This window comes from Mesitornis unicolor, unplaced genomic scaffold (assembly GCF_000695765.1).
Source record: "Mesitornis unicolor isolate BGI_N332 unplaced genomic scaffold, ASM69576v1 scaffold22280, whole genome shotgun sequence".
Classification (NCBI taxonomy): domain Eukaryota; kingdom Metazoa; phylum Chordata; class Aves; order Mesitornithiformes; family Mesitornithidae; genus Mesitornis; species Mesitornis unicolor.
This window is the reverse complement of record NW_010156536.1, coordinates 96,319-110,038: the sequence shown is the minus strand read 5'-3', so window position 1 is coordinate 110,038 and position 13,720 is coordinate 96,319. Positions and strand designations below refer to the sequence as shown.

The 13,720-nt window shown below is 36.1% G+C and overlaps 1 protein-coding gene across 4 annotated transcripts in view; it reads left to right on the top strand.

The window, feature by feature from the left end:
• The window catches only part of DCLK2 (doublecortin-like kinase 2), an 82,069-nt gene that overhangs the window by 3,097 nt on the left and 65,252 nt on the right, over nt 1–13,720 (top strand). For all 4 annotated transcript variants that reach the window (XM_010193483.1, XM_010193476.1, XM_010193468.1 and 1 more), the window contains exon 2: nt 8,079–8,413. In XM_010193483.1, coding sequence (XP_010191785.1) covers nt 8,079–8,413 — 335 coding nt within the window. The remainder of the gene's footprint in view (nt 1–8,078; nt 8,414–13,720) is intronic.

Below are 13,720 nucleotides of genomic sequence, written 5' to 3'. Positions count from 1 at the left end.
CAGCAGTGGCAGCTCTATGAAGTGAGCAGAAGGTGAGTGCTCAGCCACCTTCACCAAGCCAGCAAGATCTGCGTTAAACCTCGCTCAGCTCAAGCCTGCATGTGTAGATTTTGGACACTGATGTGCCCCAGTGCAGGCAGGCTCTTTAAAGCCTATTTGCCGTTTCTCAGGTTAATATCTGTCGGGAGTATAAAAGCTGGCAATATCAAATTCTGTATCATAATAGTCCAAACTAGCAAAAGAGTCATTGATTCATGCTTTTTGGGATTTGGCTGTAAGTTGGCAATTTTTTTACTGTTTATCATTTTAAGAGGAAAATAGCTACTGCACAGACATACTGTACCTTTTAAATATTACTGTTGCAGGTTAAGTCAGTTAAAAATTTGACCAGGTCACATTTATTGGTCAAAAATTGACAAGCTCCATGTTAAGCATATTGCTTTTTTTAGCTGGATGTGACAGTCAAAAAAGCATTCTCTGCTGGACCAGCCTCAAGCAAATATCATTTATATTCCCAGCCCTTGTAGATTTGGAAACATCATGGCTCATGAGTTTGACAGTTTTAATTGCTTTCTCAGAAAGGGAGGAGTGAAGAATTTAATTGTCTGCGCCTGATCTTGTCTGAGCAGACAGATCTAGAGAGGAGATGGGGGATGGGAATATTGTTACCTTCTTATAGTTTTCTTTCTTTCAACTTTACTATCAGACATTACACTACTTTTTACTTTTGAATAGTAGATTCCAATTTATATTTTCCCTTCAATAGCAATAAAGGAACAATATTATTTTCATTTCTATTCTCTACCAAAGTTAACTGTTTGTCAAATCCTTCAGTTTTCTTTAAAAATGTAAGCTTCCTAAAGTGTGACACATTTATAGTAGTAAGAACTGTGCAGTTCTTTAGTGCTGAGGTTTGTGTTTTACATTGATGTCAGTCATGCTCTGTCTCGCTATCCTGTGCTTTGATTGTCTTGGTAGTGAAAGACATGGAGAATCCTGATTGTTAAGATCTGCTGCAAAGCTGGGAGATGTTGCTGGATTCTAGGAAAGGAAACCAAGCGTAGACTCTATTCCTGACAAGAAGAGTTATGTTGACTTGGTACATGATTGGGAATTTTTCTAGTTCCCTGGATAGGAAGCATTGCTGAGAGTCTTTGTTTTCAATTGCAATGCTTAACTAATACAGTCCTCTAAAAATGGCAGTAGTTTTGTCTGCACAGTTATGTAGACAATCAATAGGCATCTGTAGGGAAGTCTTTGGGCAGGAGGTAGGAAGGTTCTGAGCAGGACTGTCCTTATGCATGGCCAGGACATGTAGCACAGGACACTGTCTGCTTTAAAGAAATGGGCTCTTCCACACTAACACAGAGTAGAAGAATGTTTTTGAATGAGCTATTGAACAATCCAAGTATTTAGATAATTGTTATTATTACTGTATATTACATTTTAATCCTGCTTAATACCTGTGATTCTAGTTGATGCAGTGTTATATTAGGTCAAGAATATCTTTTCTCTTGTCAGGGCAAGCAGATGGTAACACCAAGCAGGCAGTTTGTATTTTTGCTTCTTGCAAAAGGTATGATCACCTTCCTGTGCTAAAGCCTAAAGATGTAAAAATTTAAGAAGAGGCAAATGTAGCAGGTTTAACGAAGGGTGAAGAGGAAGGATAAAGGAAGGATTAAAAATTATCGAAAGCATTTATGCTTCCAAATATGTGTTCAAACTGCTGTAGTTACACAATCCCAGAGCAATAGGATTTGGATGTGAAATATGGATGTAATTATTAGTTAACTTCCCGTCTAAGCAAAATAAAATAGTTCCACCATTGTGCATCTCCTAGTTTCAGGGATGGAACAAATGTAATTTACCTGAAAACTTACTCCACTTACTGTGGAGAAGGCATGTGGTATTAGGCAAGGTTGATACTTGTGGCCTTAACTGTCTTCTAAAAGCTTTTGCCCTGCCTGAGCAGGTGGGTTGGACCAGATGACCTTCAGAGGTGCTTTCCAACCTCAGCTGTTCTATGATTCTGTGAAACCTTGTAGGAAGCCGTTATCTGAACCCCCTGACTAAATAAAGTCAAGAGAACTAGGAACAATTAGTTCTCTGCTACAATCCTGCTTGTCATCCCAAATTTTGAAAGTGCATGGGGAACTTAAATGCTGTAGATGAGGAAAGATCATGATTTATACAGGGTTATTGGAGGTGATGTGAAAGTGAAGGACTCGTAAGAAACTGATGAGAAAGGAAGTTCTAGGAAAAAAAGGTAAATCTAAATAACCTAATCCCTCATAAAAGAGATTGCTTTATTTTTAGATCAGTCCTTTTATACATACCGTAAATATACCATTCTGGAAATCTGCTTGACTTTGTGTTACAGAACACAGAAAGGGTACTCTCCTTTGATTCCAAAAGTTAGAAGGTTAGTAGCCCTAATTAGCTAATATTCTATACTGAATAAGCAGCTTTTGGCACTCTTGAAACTAATGATTTCCATCAAAAGAAGCTGAGCAATGTGCCATGGATATGAATTAAGCGCAGGACCTGGCACCTAAATTTGCATGGCTGAATTTTGGAGAGCTCACATACACCCTACTGCCTTTAGCCCTGCATTATGTCTTGAAAGGAGAGCTAAATACATTTCCTGTATATAACAGTGTTAAAGAAACAGATGGCAAAATAAAACCTTTGTTGATGAGATTTTAAGTAAGCTAGACAGTATTTAGGCAACTGATAGTTCATGGCTATTTATCGGCCAGATCTACAAATGTAGTCTTGTTTTCTATCCTTTCTCTATGCTCATCTCTCAGTGTTGTGAGGGAATAGTGAGTATTATGTTTAGATTGTTAGCTCTCTGAAACTGGAATCCTTCTACAGCATGCTTACACTCTATATACACTGTACACACACGGGTTTTGCTTCATGGATAGCGCAACTGGTTATTAACACAGCACAGGTAAATTATTTAGAAGCAGGTAATGTTTCCTTTTTAACATGTAAGGTTTCATACCTTCTAGTTGTTTTTCTGATGCTAATAAGACATAAAGAATCAGAAGTAAACTTACTACATTTGTTGATTATGTTGTGACCCAAAATATCAGCAGATATTACTCCTTTTAAGTAAGCATATGCCACAATTGAGGATTTTTTGGTGGTAGCAGGTTCTCTTTTTCGTGGAAGAAGTGACACTTTTAGAATGCTCTGGGTACTGTCATGAAGCGTCAGATGAATGGCACATATGCTCTGTTGAAATTATAGTGCCAATTTATAAGGAGGTTTCATACTTCCACCAAAACTTCTCTGCAATCTGGTTAAGCTTTCTGCTGTAGGATAGGTTGAATCTCAGCTGTAACCTATGTCTGTAATTCTTGCTTTCTTTATCCTGTTTAAGAAAAAAAAATATTGCTTAATAGATCTTAGTACTTCATTAATCTATAATTCACTTCTTTACCTGCAAATCCCAATGTAATATTAGTGACTAACTTCATGATCTGGTCTGAAAACTAGGGAGATGATTCATGTTAATGCTAATGTTGTAAGTTTAAAGATACACTATTTTTTTTTCCCCAGTAATGTAACTGTTGTGACTGCATACCAGTTAAGGCTAGTATCTGTTAGCTTTAGAATCTTTCAAGACTGTAAATAGACAGTGGGCCTTCAAACCATAAAATAAACCATATTGAGGCAAACAATGTAAATATTTGAAGTGTTGTTTATGCCTATTTCTGGAGTTGTCAATTGTCTAGGGCTGGTAGATATAGGAAGGACAAAAAAACTACAGCCTGATCAAAATACCACTGAAACGTCAGAAAATATTTTCTTAACAGTTGAGATTATGTTTATTTAGGTTAGACACATGAAAAATCTCATTCAAGGCATTAAGTGAAACAGCCAGACTTTTTTACATATGTTATTTGAACTCTAAAGTTATCAGTTACTTTGTAACCAAGTTTGAAATCAATTTGAGTGGTTTAAACAAACAAACAAATTAAGTGCAGTGTCCCTGCTCATGGCAGGGCGGTTGGACTAGATGATCTTGAAGGTCTCTTCCAGCCCAAACCATTCTATGATTCTGTGTTACATTTTACAAATACTGATTTTCTGGGAGAGTGTGGAGATTATCAGAAGTGTCCATTTGTACTTGAATTAATCCCAAGCAGATTTAAAATCAAGACAGATGTTAAAGCTGTGAGAAAATATTATATATAACATTACACTTTCAGGTTTTTTACCTACAAAATATAATTTAAAAGAGAGATAATACTTTTACAAATTATTTGATGTTTCTTCTGAACAGACATATAAATGCATTTTCTGCCTCGGAGGATGACTAAAATAAATCTAAACAGTAGCACAGTGTTCAAAAAATAATGCCTACTCATCAATGGATGGTATTTTCTTAATTATACTTTTTGATTATACTATTCTGTATGAAAGTTTCCTGTAGTGAACTTTGTAGTTGTGATTTAACTTACACCTGCCAGTTTTTTTAATTTGCTTAAACATTTTCTTGGGTAAATGCAGTTGAAACAAGTTATTTGAAGTTTTTTCTTTTAAGGTATTGCAATGTTTTAAGTTTAAAGCAGTTCCTATTTTTTTTTTATCAGAAGAAGAAAACTAAGGTCTCTGCTTAAAGGAGAAGAAATAAGACTAAGAAATCTGTAGTAAACAGTTATTGTAACCTATTCAGATAATCAAGAAATTATTTTATTCATGCTTCAAGTAAGGGAGCTAGTAGAAGGCAGAGTTTTACACTGCTGTTTTAAATAAATAAAGATCCTTTTGGATTAATACTGCCTGAAACTATAATAAAAGGACAATTTCAGTTGTCCTAAAGAGTATTGTAATACAACTCCAACAGACAGTAGATCACATTCTGTGATGTATAGCGAAGATATTCTGTTACAACATATGTCCATAAAAGATAAAGCTAACATATGACATTGAGATTCTTCTATGGTAAATCCTCTAGCAAAGAGACCTTTTGTTCTCTACCTGTACTACTTTATGTAAAGCCATTTATTTATTTCAAGTTGGAAAGCCTGTTTCTGAATAACCTTAATTTTGGAGGGGGGTGTTGTGGTGTTGTTTTGGGGTTTTTTAACTTCTTAATAATTTAAGCCTCAGCTCTGAGGTTTAACTTTGAATTGTCTGCATTCATTGAGTTTTTGAATGGTCTAGGAAGTGCAGTCTCTTTGAGTTTGAAAGGATAATTCTGAACATGTTCACTGATGCTGAGTTTTGACATATCTTATAGTGCTGATTGTTGGAATTTTTTTACCTATTTTGCACACTGCTGGATGGGCTGTATTGAAGAGGTTACTCTGAAGTGGTAGGTAACTTCGTGTACTGAAGCTTATGTAAAATCTTTGATTTGCTAGGGACATTCAGTGTGTTTAGAAAGGTATCCTCATCCATAGGATGCTATTGGGTTTATTTATACATAAATTATTATCAGAGGATGACTAAACATTGCCCAAGTCCTATGCAGTTCAATACACTTCAAAGCAAGTGGTCAGGGACTTTCCAAAGTTGAATGCCTAATATTATGCATCCAGAATGATGACTAAATTATCTTCTGTTCATTTTTTGTAGGAGGAATTAATAATTAGCATTCTTAACCAACACACACAAACCAAAGTAACTTGCTAGGTGCATCCATAAAAGTTCAGCATGTAATAGTGGGGGAAAAAACCTCCTAAGGGTTCTGAATCACACAATAAGCTAGTTGCAGACGGGAAGATAACAACATGATTAGCAGTTATAATGTTAGTCAGTATTGGTATGAATTGGAACTACCAGCTTCTTTGAGATGCTTCTTATTTGGCAGCACAGTGTTTAGGAATAGACAGTTTCATGGCTTGTTATAATTTGTTCAGAAAATAAGCATAGTCCTTTGGATCCAGTATTACAGGATGGGGGTGAGGAGGGGGAAGCCTTTGCTTTCTGTTGTAACTGAGCTGCTGCCACAAAACTTGAATATCTCATGCTATTTCATAATAACAGGATAGATGAGTGAAATGTCTCTGAAAACAGCTGTTGAAAGAGAACTGTCCGCCTATTTAGAATCATAGGCTAATTTTGTTTGGAAGGGACCTGCTGAGGTCATCTCATCCAGTGTCTTGCTGAAAGCAGGTCTGATTAAATCAGATTGCTTGGAGACTTGTTGCAACTTAGCATGTAGTTCTGGGGTGATGTAAGCTTCTAGGCCACCACAGTCCTTCCTAAGCTGTGTGGGTAGGTTGTTTTTTTTTTCCACTACCTGATTAGTGCTAGTGTGCATGCAGCTGTGTGCAAATCCCATCCAAGGAGTTTAGGGCTTTTCTTTTTCTTTACAGCTCATTTTTCTTTGCTCATTTTCTGGGGAAAGAGAAGTTGTCTGATTTTGTCTGTATTGATTTCTGTTTTGTGTACCACTTGGTCTATGAATACGAGGAGGGATTATGCGGATGAGTGAAGAGGAGGAATACAGGCAAGGCTGCGGCATCCAGAAAACCTCACACCAAATTGTTTCATTGTACCTCAGTGGAGTACAGTCTCAGTGATGTTTGTAGAGCCAAAACTGGCTGCCAGACTTTCCCAAAAAAAATCATTGTGAACTTGACTTAATTGTAATCTGTTTTCTTTCAAATACAGCAAGTAAACTTTCAAGAAGGTCTAAAGAAATGATAAACTAGAAGTGGCCTAATTGGTATGGGAGAAGAAATACACTGAAGTCTTTCATGTCGCAGTAGTTTTTCAGGCATTTTAAAGTAATTTACTATTTTACTTTCAGAATAAGCTATACAACTTCTAAGCTAAATCAGCTCTCCAAACAAGAGTTCAGAAAGTAAAAGTATGATTTAAAACTTTGCTAGTATGTATCTAAACATGAGTATACATTTTGTAACTTTAACAATAATGTCCTGTAGATGTATGTATACTCTTTACTCCTTTTGTTGTGTACATAGGAGGTGAGTTTGGTTTGTTCCACCAGTGACATTGAGCATGTAGCTTTAATCTTGGAACAGGCTAAGCTTTTTAAGCAATATGTGGCTCTTCTGCCTGGAGGATGGTGTATTTTGTCACTTTGGAATGCTCCCCTTTCATCTATGTGACAATATGCTACCTCTTTGAGAAAGTTTTTGGATGTCATTTTAGGAGACCCCAAGGATGTAGGTTACAGAAATGACCCGGAGTTAGGGATGTCCTTTGTCATGGTCTGCATCTTAAATATTACTGTCAGACGTTAAAAGAGTTGTGGTAAACAACAAGCAGTAGTTTGAAGAGAAAACTGTCCTCATCTGGGGAAAAAAAAAAAAGCCAGTTAGTCTCCAGCCTTGCAGTATGTCAAGGAGTTGAGAAAAGTTACAAATTCCTTATGTCTGCATCGTGACTGGTGCCACTTTAAATAATTTGATGTATAGGTATGTATTACCAGCCTATTATAATATTTTTTGTCCTCTGACCTCCCTTTCCTTTCATCACTTCAGAAGATATCAACAATGCAGGCTTTGAATTAGGAAATAAATTAAAATTGGTAAGTGTAGATGCCCTCTAATATTTGTGTAGTCTCAGTGTCTCATTTGTGGTCTCAATAGGTGTTTGTCTCAAAAATGATGAAGTGAATACATTCCATCAGTGCATCCTTGGTAGAAAGGCAACTAACTCCTGGTAAATTAGTGTCTCCTTCAGGATGAGGATCTTGTTAAAACTGGCTGCTCTGAAAATAATTTATTATTTAACATAGGTATATGTGTACGCATCTTGAAGTATATAATTGAGGAATTGTATTGGGTTTCTGTGAGGGTTTTGGGGTTTTTTTTTGGTAGCAGGGAAGGAGCTACCCCTCATTACCTGTTACTTGATTTTTTTTCTTAACTGGAGGTCTTCTGAAACCTGTTGAAACCACTCTATGAGAGTACTGTTTGTGTGGCAAGCTCTGATTATTTAGTGTCCTTCATTTAAAATGGCCTGCAGTTGAAATACAGGAAAATCACTACTTCTGAAAAACTTGTCTCTTTTTTTTTTGTCCCCAGCAATTTTTTGTCAATTAAAGAAAAACTCGTTAAATTATGAAAATGTCATCTTCTTTTCAGGTGAAAGTTATGTATGTGCATCCAATGAACCATATCGCAAAGTTGATTACACCAAGAATGTCAATCCAAACTGGTGTGTGAACATAAGGACTGGGTCCACTCGATCCTTGACATCTTTGACATCCACAAAGAGTGAAGTGAAGGAGAGTAAAGATTTCATTAAACCCAAGTTAGTGACTGTTATCAGGAGTGGAGTGAAGCCACGGAAAGCTGTGAGAATTCTGCTGAATAAGAAGACTGCTCACTCCTTCGAACAGGTCTTGACTGACATCACAGAAGCCATTAAGTTAGACTCAGGTGTAGTCAAGAGACTTTGTACACTGGATGGAAAACAGGTAGGAGAATGATTTGCTGTGAACATCTAATAATTATAAGTTAATCTAATTAAGCTTCCTTGTTTTCATAACTTGAATTCAGGTTACTGTATATGCTTTGACCTGCTTCTGAATAAGGACAGTTGAATAAACTGCAGCTTTTAAAATTTGTGTTAAAATGTCAATAGCTACAAAACAATTAAAATTATATATATAATGCAAAAGAAGTTGACTGCTTTACATTCTAAGTAAAAAAAATAAATTAGAGTATCTTTTGTGTAACTAATTCTGTTACATTGCTAAATAAAGTGCCTGTTAAGTAATGTGGTTTATTTGAAACATTTTGAAAGCAAACTTGTTAAAATACATGTGTTTTCAGAAGCAGAGTCATGTTTTGAGACTACTACGTGGTGCTGAGTGGTATAAGAAAAGTATTGCTGTCACCTCCATTTAACTTCCACAGACTGCTATTTAAATAGCAAAAGTACTGAAATGTCTTTCTGAAGGTAGTAACTGACATGGTCTAAAGTCAAGAATTTTATCTGAAATGAATAATTCTGGGAGGAGTGGTCATATCTTTGCAACTTGCTTTTGCTTTTAGTTTTACCATTGCAAAAAAGTACTGCCAGGATTAATGCTGTGGCAGGTCTTTTATCTCACTCCTTTGTATTTCTGAGTTGCCCACAAAATGTTCTGCTGCACCAGGTAAAAGTGTCAGGAATTCATTGGCAGGTGAATGACTCAGCCCTTCATGGAAAGGACTCTGATACTTGATACTTTTATTTGATGCTGATGTGGAACTTCGGCAGGTGTGACCTCAGTAATACAGAGTAGCACAGGCTGAAAAGTAGATCACATTCTGTATCGGATACCTGGAGTATTGTAATGTTGACTGAATATAAGAATCCTTGCTCATTCAATAGGTCCTTTTGCACACCTGCACACCTATATATTTGCATGAGCTACTTGTAAAAGTTTCAATTGTGTTCAAGCAGATGTGGGAATTTTTATTGTCAAGCTTTTTATAATGGTTGTAATCCTGTAGACTTAGGTACTTAAGAAGCACCTTTATATGTTGAAAGTTGCTAGTAAATGTATTCCAGAACAAGTGCACTGATGCAGATTGTCTCTCTGGTTATGTTCTGTGTGTTGTGGATACACTTTTTATAGCTCAATAGTTGAAAAGATCTTCTGTTCTTTGGTATTAAAAATAGGAAGGCAAATGCATCACTGAGTCTTGATATTCGGTATTTTGTGGCACTATAATGTGCTCTTTAGTTCTTCTAATAGGCTTGTTTGTTTTTTTTAATGAGATTTGTTAAGAGAGAATCCTTTTTAGGAACATGCGTTTCTTTTTACAAGTCTCAAAATGTGCTTTAATCATGTTTAATTTAATTCATTATAAAATAGCTTTGAGGATATTTATTGTACAGTAGTTAGTCTCTTCTGCCCATAAAGTCTTCTGCTACTGTCTTAGATAAGAAGATTCTTATCTTCTCAAGCAAGTAGGTAGAGGTAGATTTGGAAAGAGTCAGGAAAGTACAAAAATTTGGATTCATGTCTTCTATTGCGTTGTCAATATAGTAGAAACTCACTGCTCTGCATTGATTTGGAAGATGCAGTAGTGCATCAGGGATCAATAAAATTAATTAAAATTAAATCTCACATATGTTGCTTGCACATTACTGTCACGCATGTTGGATGGTGGCTGTCTTCAGTTCACAGAGAGGACGACCAACCATTGGTAATGCTCCAAAATAAGTATAACATTTCCAATTGCTGCGGTACCTCCTTCTGCACTTCTATGGTAAAGGCAGTAATCAAACTTGGATAGCAGATGTAGATGTAGGTGTTCTCAAGCAGGATCGGGATATCTCTAGTTCTCACTATTAACAGTCTGCAACTAGCTGCTCCTTACTGCTCTTTACTGCTGCCTCTCTGTGTAAACTCTTTCAGTAGTAGCAGTGCATAAACATGGAAACCTCCTTTCCATTTGAAAGAAAAGCCTTTTGCTTTTCCATAGGCTTTTGGAAGGAGCCTTTGCTTGCCCAACCATAGTGTAATCATGATGTGGTCAGTGGGATATAGTGCCTCGAATAGAAGATGTACAGCTTTCAACACCGCAGTAATAAAAGCCTCCTTCTGCTTATCTAGGAGGATAGGGACTTCTGGGTTTTTTTGTTATTTGTTTCTTTTTCCCCAAAGTGAAGGGCTGACCCCAGTTTGAGGCAATAGGGCATTTTGGTTGGTTTTTTTTCCTTTGTTCATTGCTGGTATATGTAGAGGTTGGTACCCAAGGGCTTTGTGGGGTTTGGCAAATAAAGAGTTGCTTTGCTGCCAGTTACCAATTGGTGGAAAATTCTGAGCCTATTTTCTCTAATGTAGTAATTGCTTATTCTTCTAAATCTGCTAGGGAAGCAGATCTTTTATGTTTGTTGTAGTGTTGGCACAGCTTGAAAGGCAGCCATTTAAAAAAAAGGCGTTTTATAAATGGCTGTGTTCCTATAAATGTAGCACTTGTGTTTCTCAGGGTTTTGTTTTTTTCTTTTCCTCACTCCTTCCTATTTTATCTCTGAGAAATATATTTTTGTGGTTTTTCTGAGAAAATAGGTTTAAATTGTGTTTTCTGTTTAATACAGAATTGATGCTGAAATTCAGGTGTTTAAAACATGCATATATGAAATTTGTACCCTTTTATTAAGGATTGCATTGTTCTGTTAATTTATGGGGTGATTTTGTTTTCCATTAGAACTGTTTAACATGTGTAATAAGAAACTATCATGAAACCAGTGATCTATGAAGAAATCTTTCTAATTTTGAGCAATACAAGGGAATGGATATCCTCAGTGTATCCAGTAGTGTTTTATCTACAGGTCTGTATTCATTAATATTGACTGTACAATATCTTGATAATAATAGTAACACAGAGAATAACATCCATCTTAGATATTTTCCTTGATTATTGTGTATGCAGACAGGCAGTTATCTAGCTTTTAATTGTAAGATTTTGTAACATTTATAAGGTTTCCTTTTACCTTCAGTTTCAATATGGGTGCTGTAACTTAAAATATTAGTGCTTTCTAGCCTCAAGTACAGATTTTTTTTTTAACAACATTAGCTACATTGAGGATGACTTCTCACTTTTAAGCTGTTGAACAAGCATCTATCTCTCTCTTTTTTTTTTTTTTTTTTTTTTTTTTTTACCTCCCAAGGCTTTCGTGATGTTTTCTATGTGAGGAAAAATATTTCTGTGAAAGTAACTAGACTTTAACTTTGCAGTGCAGGCTTCTGCTGTTCCGGGCTTTGTTTTTCTGACATTGAGGTTTGCCTGATGTGTTTGCTTGATGTATTTGCTTGACCAAAGTGTTTTCCTTACTTGGCTGCATTTTTCCTTTCTGTTCTTTGCTGGAATCTGTCACTGTCCTACTGTGAGGCAAGGGCAGTCAGATGAAACTTCACCGGTTGGGAAGTTAACCCTTCATTATCTCAGAAGAGAACTGAGGGTTTCCATCCTGCTAAACCATCTTCAATCATTGTGGAGTGTAGGGCAGCAACTTAATGGTAAATTACCTGCACTAATAGTTTAAAAGAGTATAGTGTATGGGGTGTGTGGGGAATTTCCTACGAAAAAAAACCAAACACAAAAAGCCATACAGAGCTCTGAAGTATGTGTTACTTGGCATACAAAAGTAAATGAAGTCTTCACTTAAGGAAGATAGTAACTTTTTAAACTTGCATTGTAATGCAGTGTCATGGATTAATATCCGTAACAGGATTGAAAAGGTGAATGAGCCACCTTTTCTGTACTCTATTCCCAAAATAGCAAGAATGTACCACAGAAAAACCTTATTTTAAAGGTCTTTTTTATGGGTCACGGGTAGTGTTGGTAGCTCTCTCTAAAACAAAAAGCTCCTTAACTTTCTGTTATGAAGTTTTTCATAAGGTGCTCATTAAAAGTAAATGGGTAACTAAAGAAAATGGAGATTGCATTTGGAACTATTCGTCAGACTCATCATGCTCTCCTCTCAGTATTTTTATATTTTCCACTGACAGATTTGAAAATTCTCAGTAGAGATGGTAGCCTCTGTAAACTGAATTTTGTATTTGCTTTGTAGTGGAAATACTAAGGAGACCAACTACAGCTGTTAACATACCCAACATTGAGGGCAGATCTTTCGAAACAAGGGATGAGCAGGAAAGATCTCATTTATTAGTACAATGTATGTTCTCCATCTATAGTCAGTGAGAGCTGACTATTTAGTACTGAGATAACTTTTGGAACATATGAAGATAATTTATCTTAGTTTTCCAGTTTTGTATGCGAAGTCATATTCAGATGAGATTTTTGAAGTAATTTTAAAATGCAATAAATGTAGTAGCAAATGTTATGTAAATAAATGTATAGCAAATATTTGCCTTTAGTTCAGTTCCCCCCTACCTAAGGACAGTGGAAAGTCTACTTAGTTTTCAACTATATCTTATTCATCAGCCGTACACCTTTTTTTTTTAAGGAACTGAGCACTAAGAGCTAGGTGTACTTTTTTTTTTCCCCAAGTGTCATTACATTGTACTGTTACATCACTGTTATCTTGTTGCAGGCTGAGAAACAACTGTAATGGAAATTTGATTCCATGTTAACAGGTATTGTGTGTAGTTGAGAGCTACTGAAACCAAGATAAGTCTATGTCTTATGTCACTATCTTATTAAAAAAATAAGTCTATTTCTTATAGGCTCTAACCTAGTATAGGCACTTTCATAAATGTATTGGAAATAGCACAGATTTGCATTTCTGCTACAGGCAATTTTGCAAGAATGTAGAAAACTCCAATTTTTGTGCCATTCTAGTTCTGCTGAAATTTAAAACAGCATCTTAAGATGAAATGTTGCATTAACCTGCAAGCATGAGGTGAGGGGAAGCCTTTGCATTCCGCACAACTCTTAAAAAAGCTTATATATTGTTATAGAAGAGTGTCAGTGGCAGCTGAAAAGGGAGTGATTCTCTGCATTGCAGATGCCACAGAAGTTTGGCAGTTGTGGGCAAGGAATCTGCTCACCTAATTTCAAGACTTGAAACAGTAGTGGTATTGCATTCATTCCAATGGGTCAGGCTCAGAAGAGCTAGAGTCAACTTTTAGGAAGCTATTTAAAAATTGCCAAACGAACTGCAGCAGACTACCTGGTGATTTGATGCTATGGATGAGATTGACAATATAACTACTAAAAGAGTAGATATGTTGGATAGAAAGACTTTTCAGAGTTCACAGTTGATGTCCACAAGAAAAAGCATGTTAATCTGCTTATTATGTGGCTAATTCCACAAATGATGG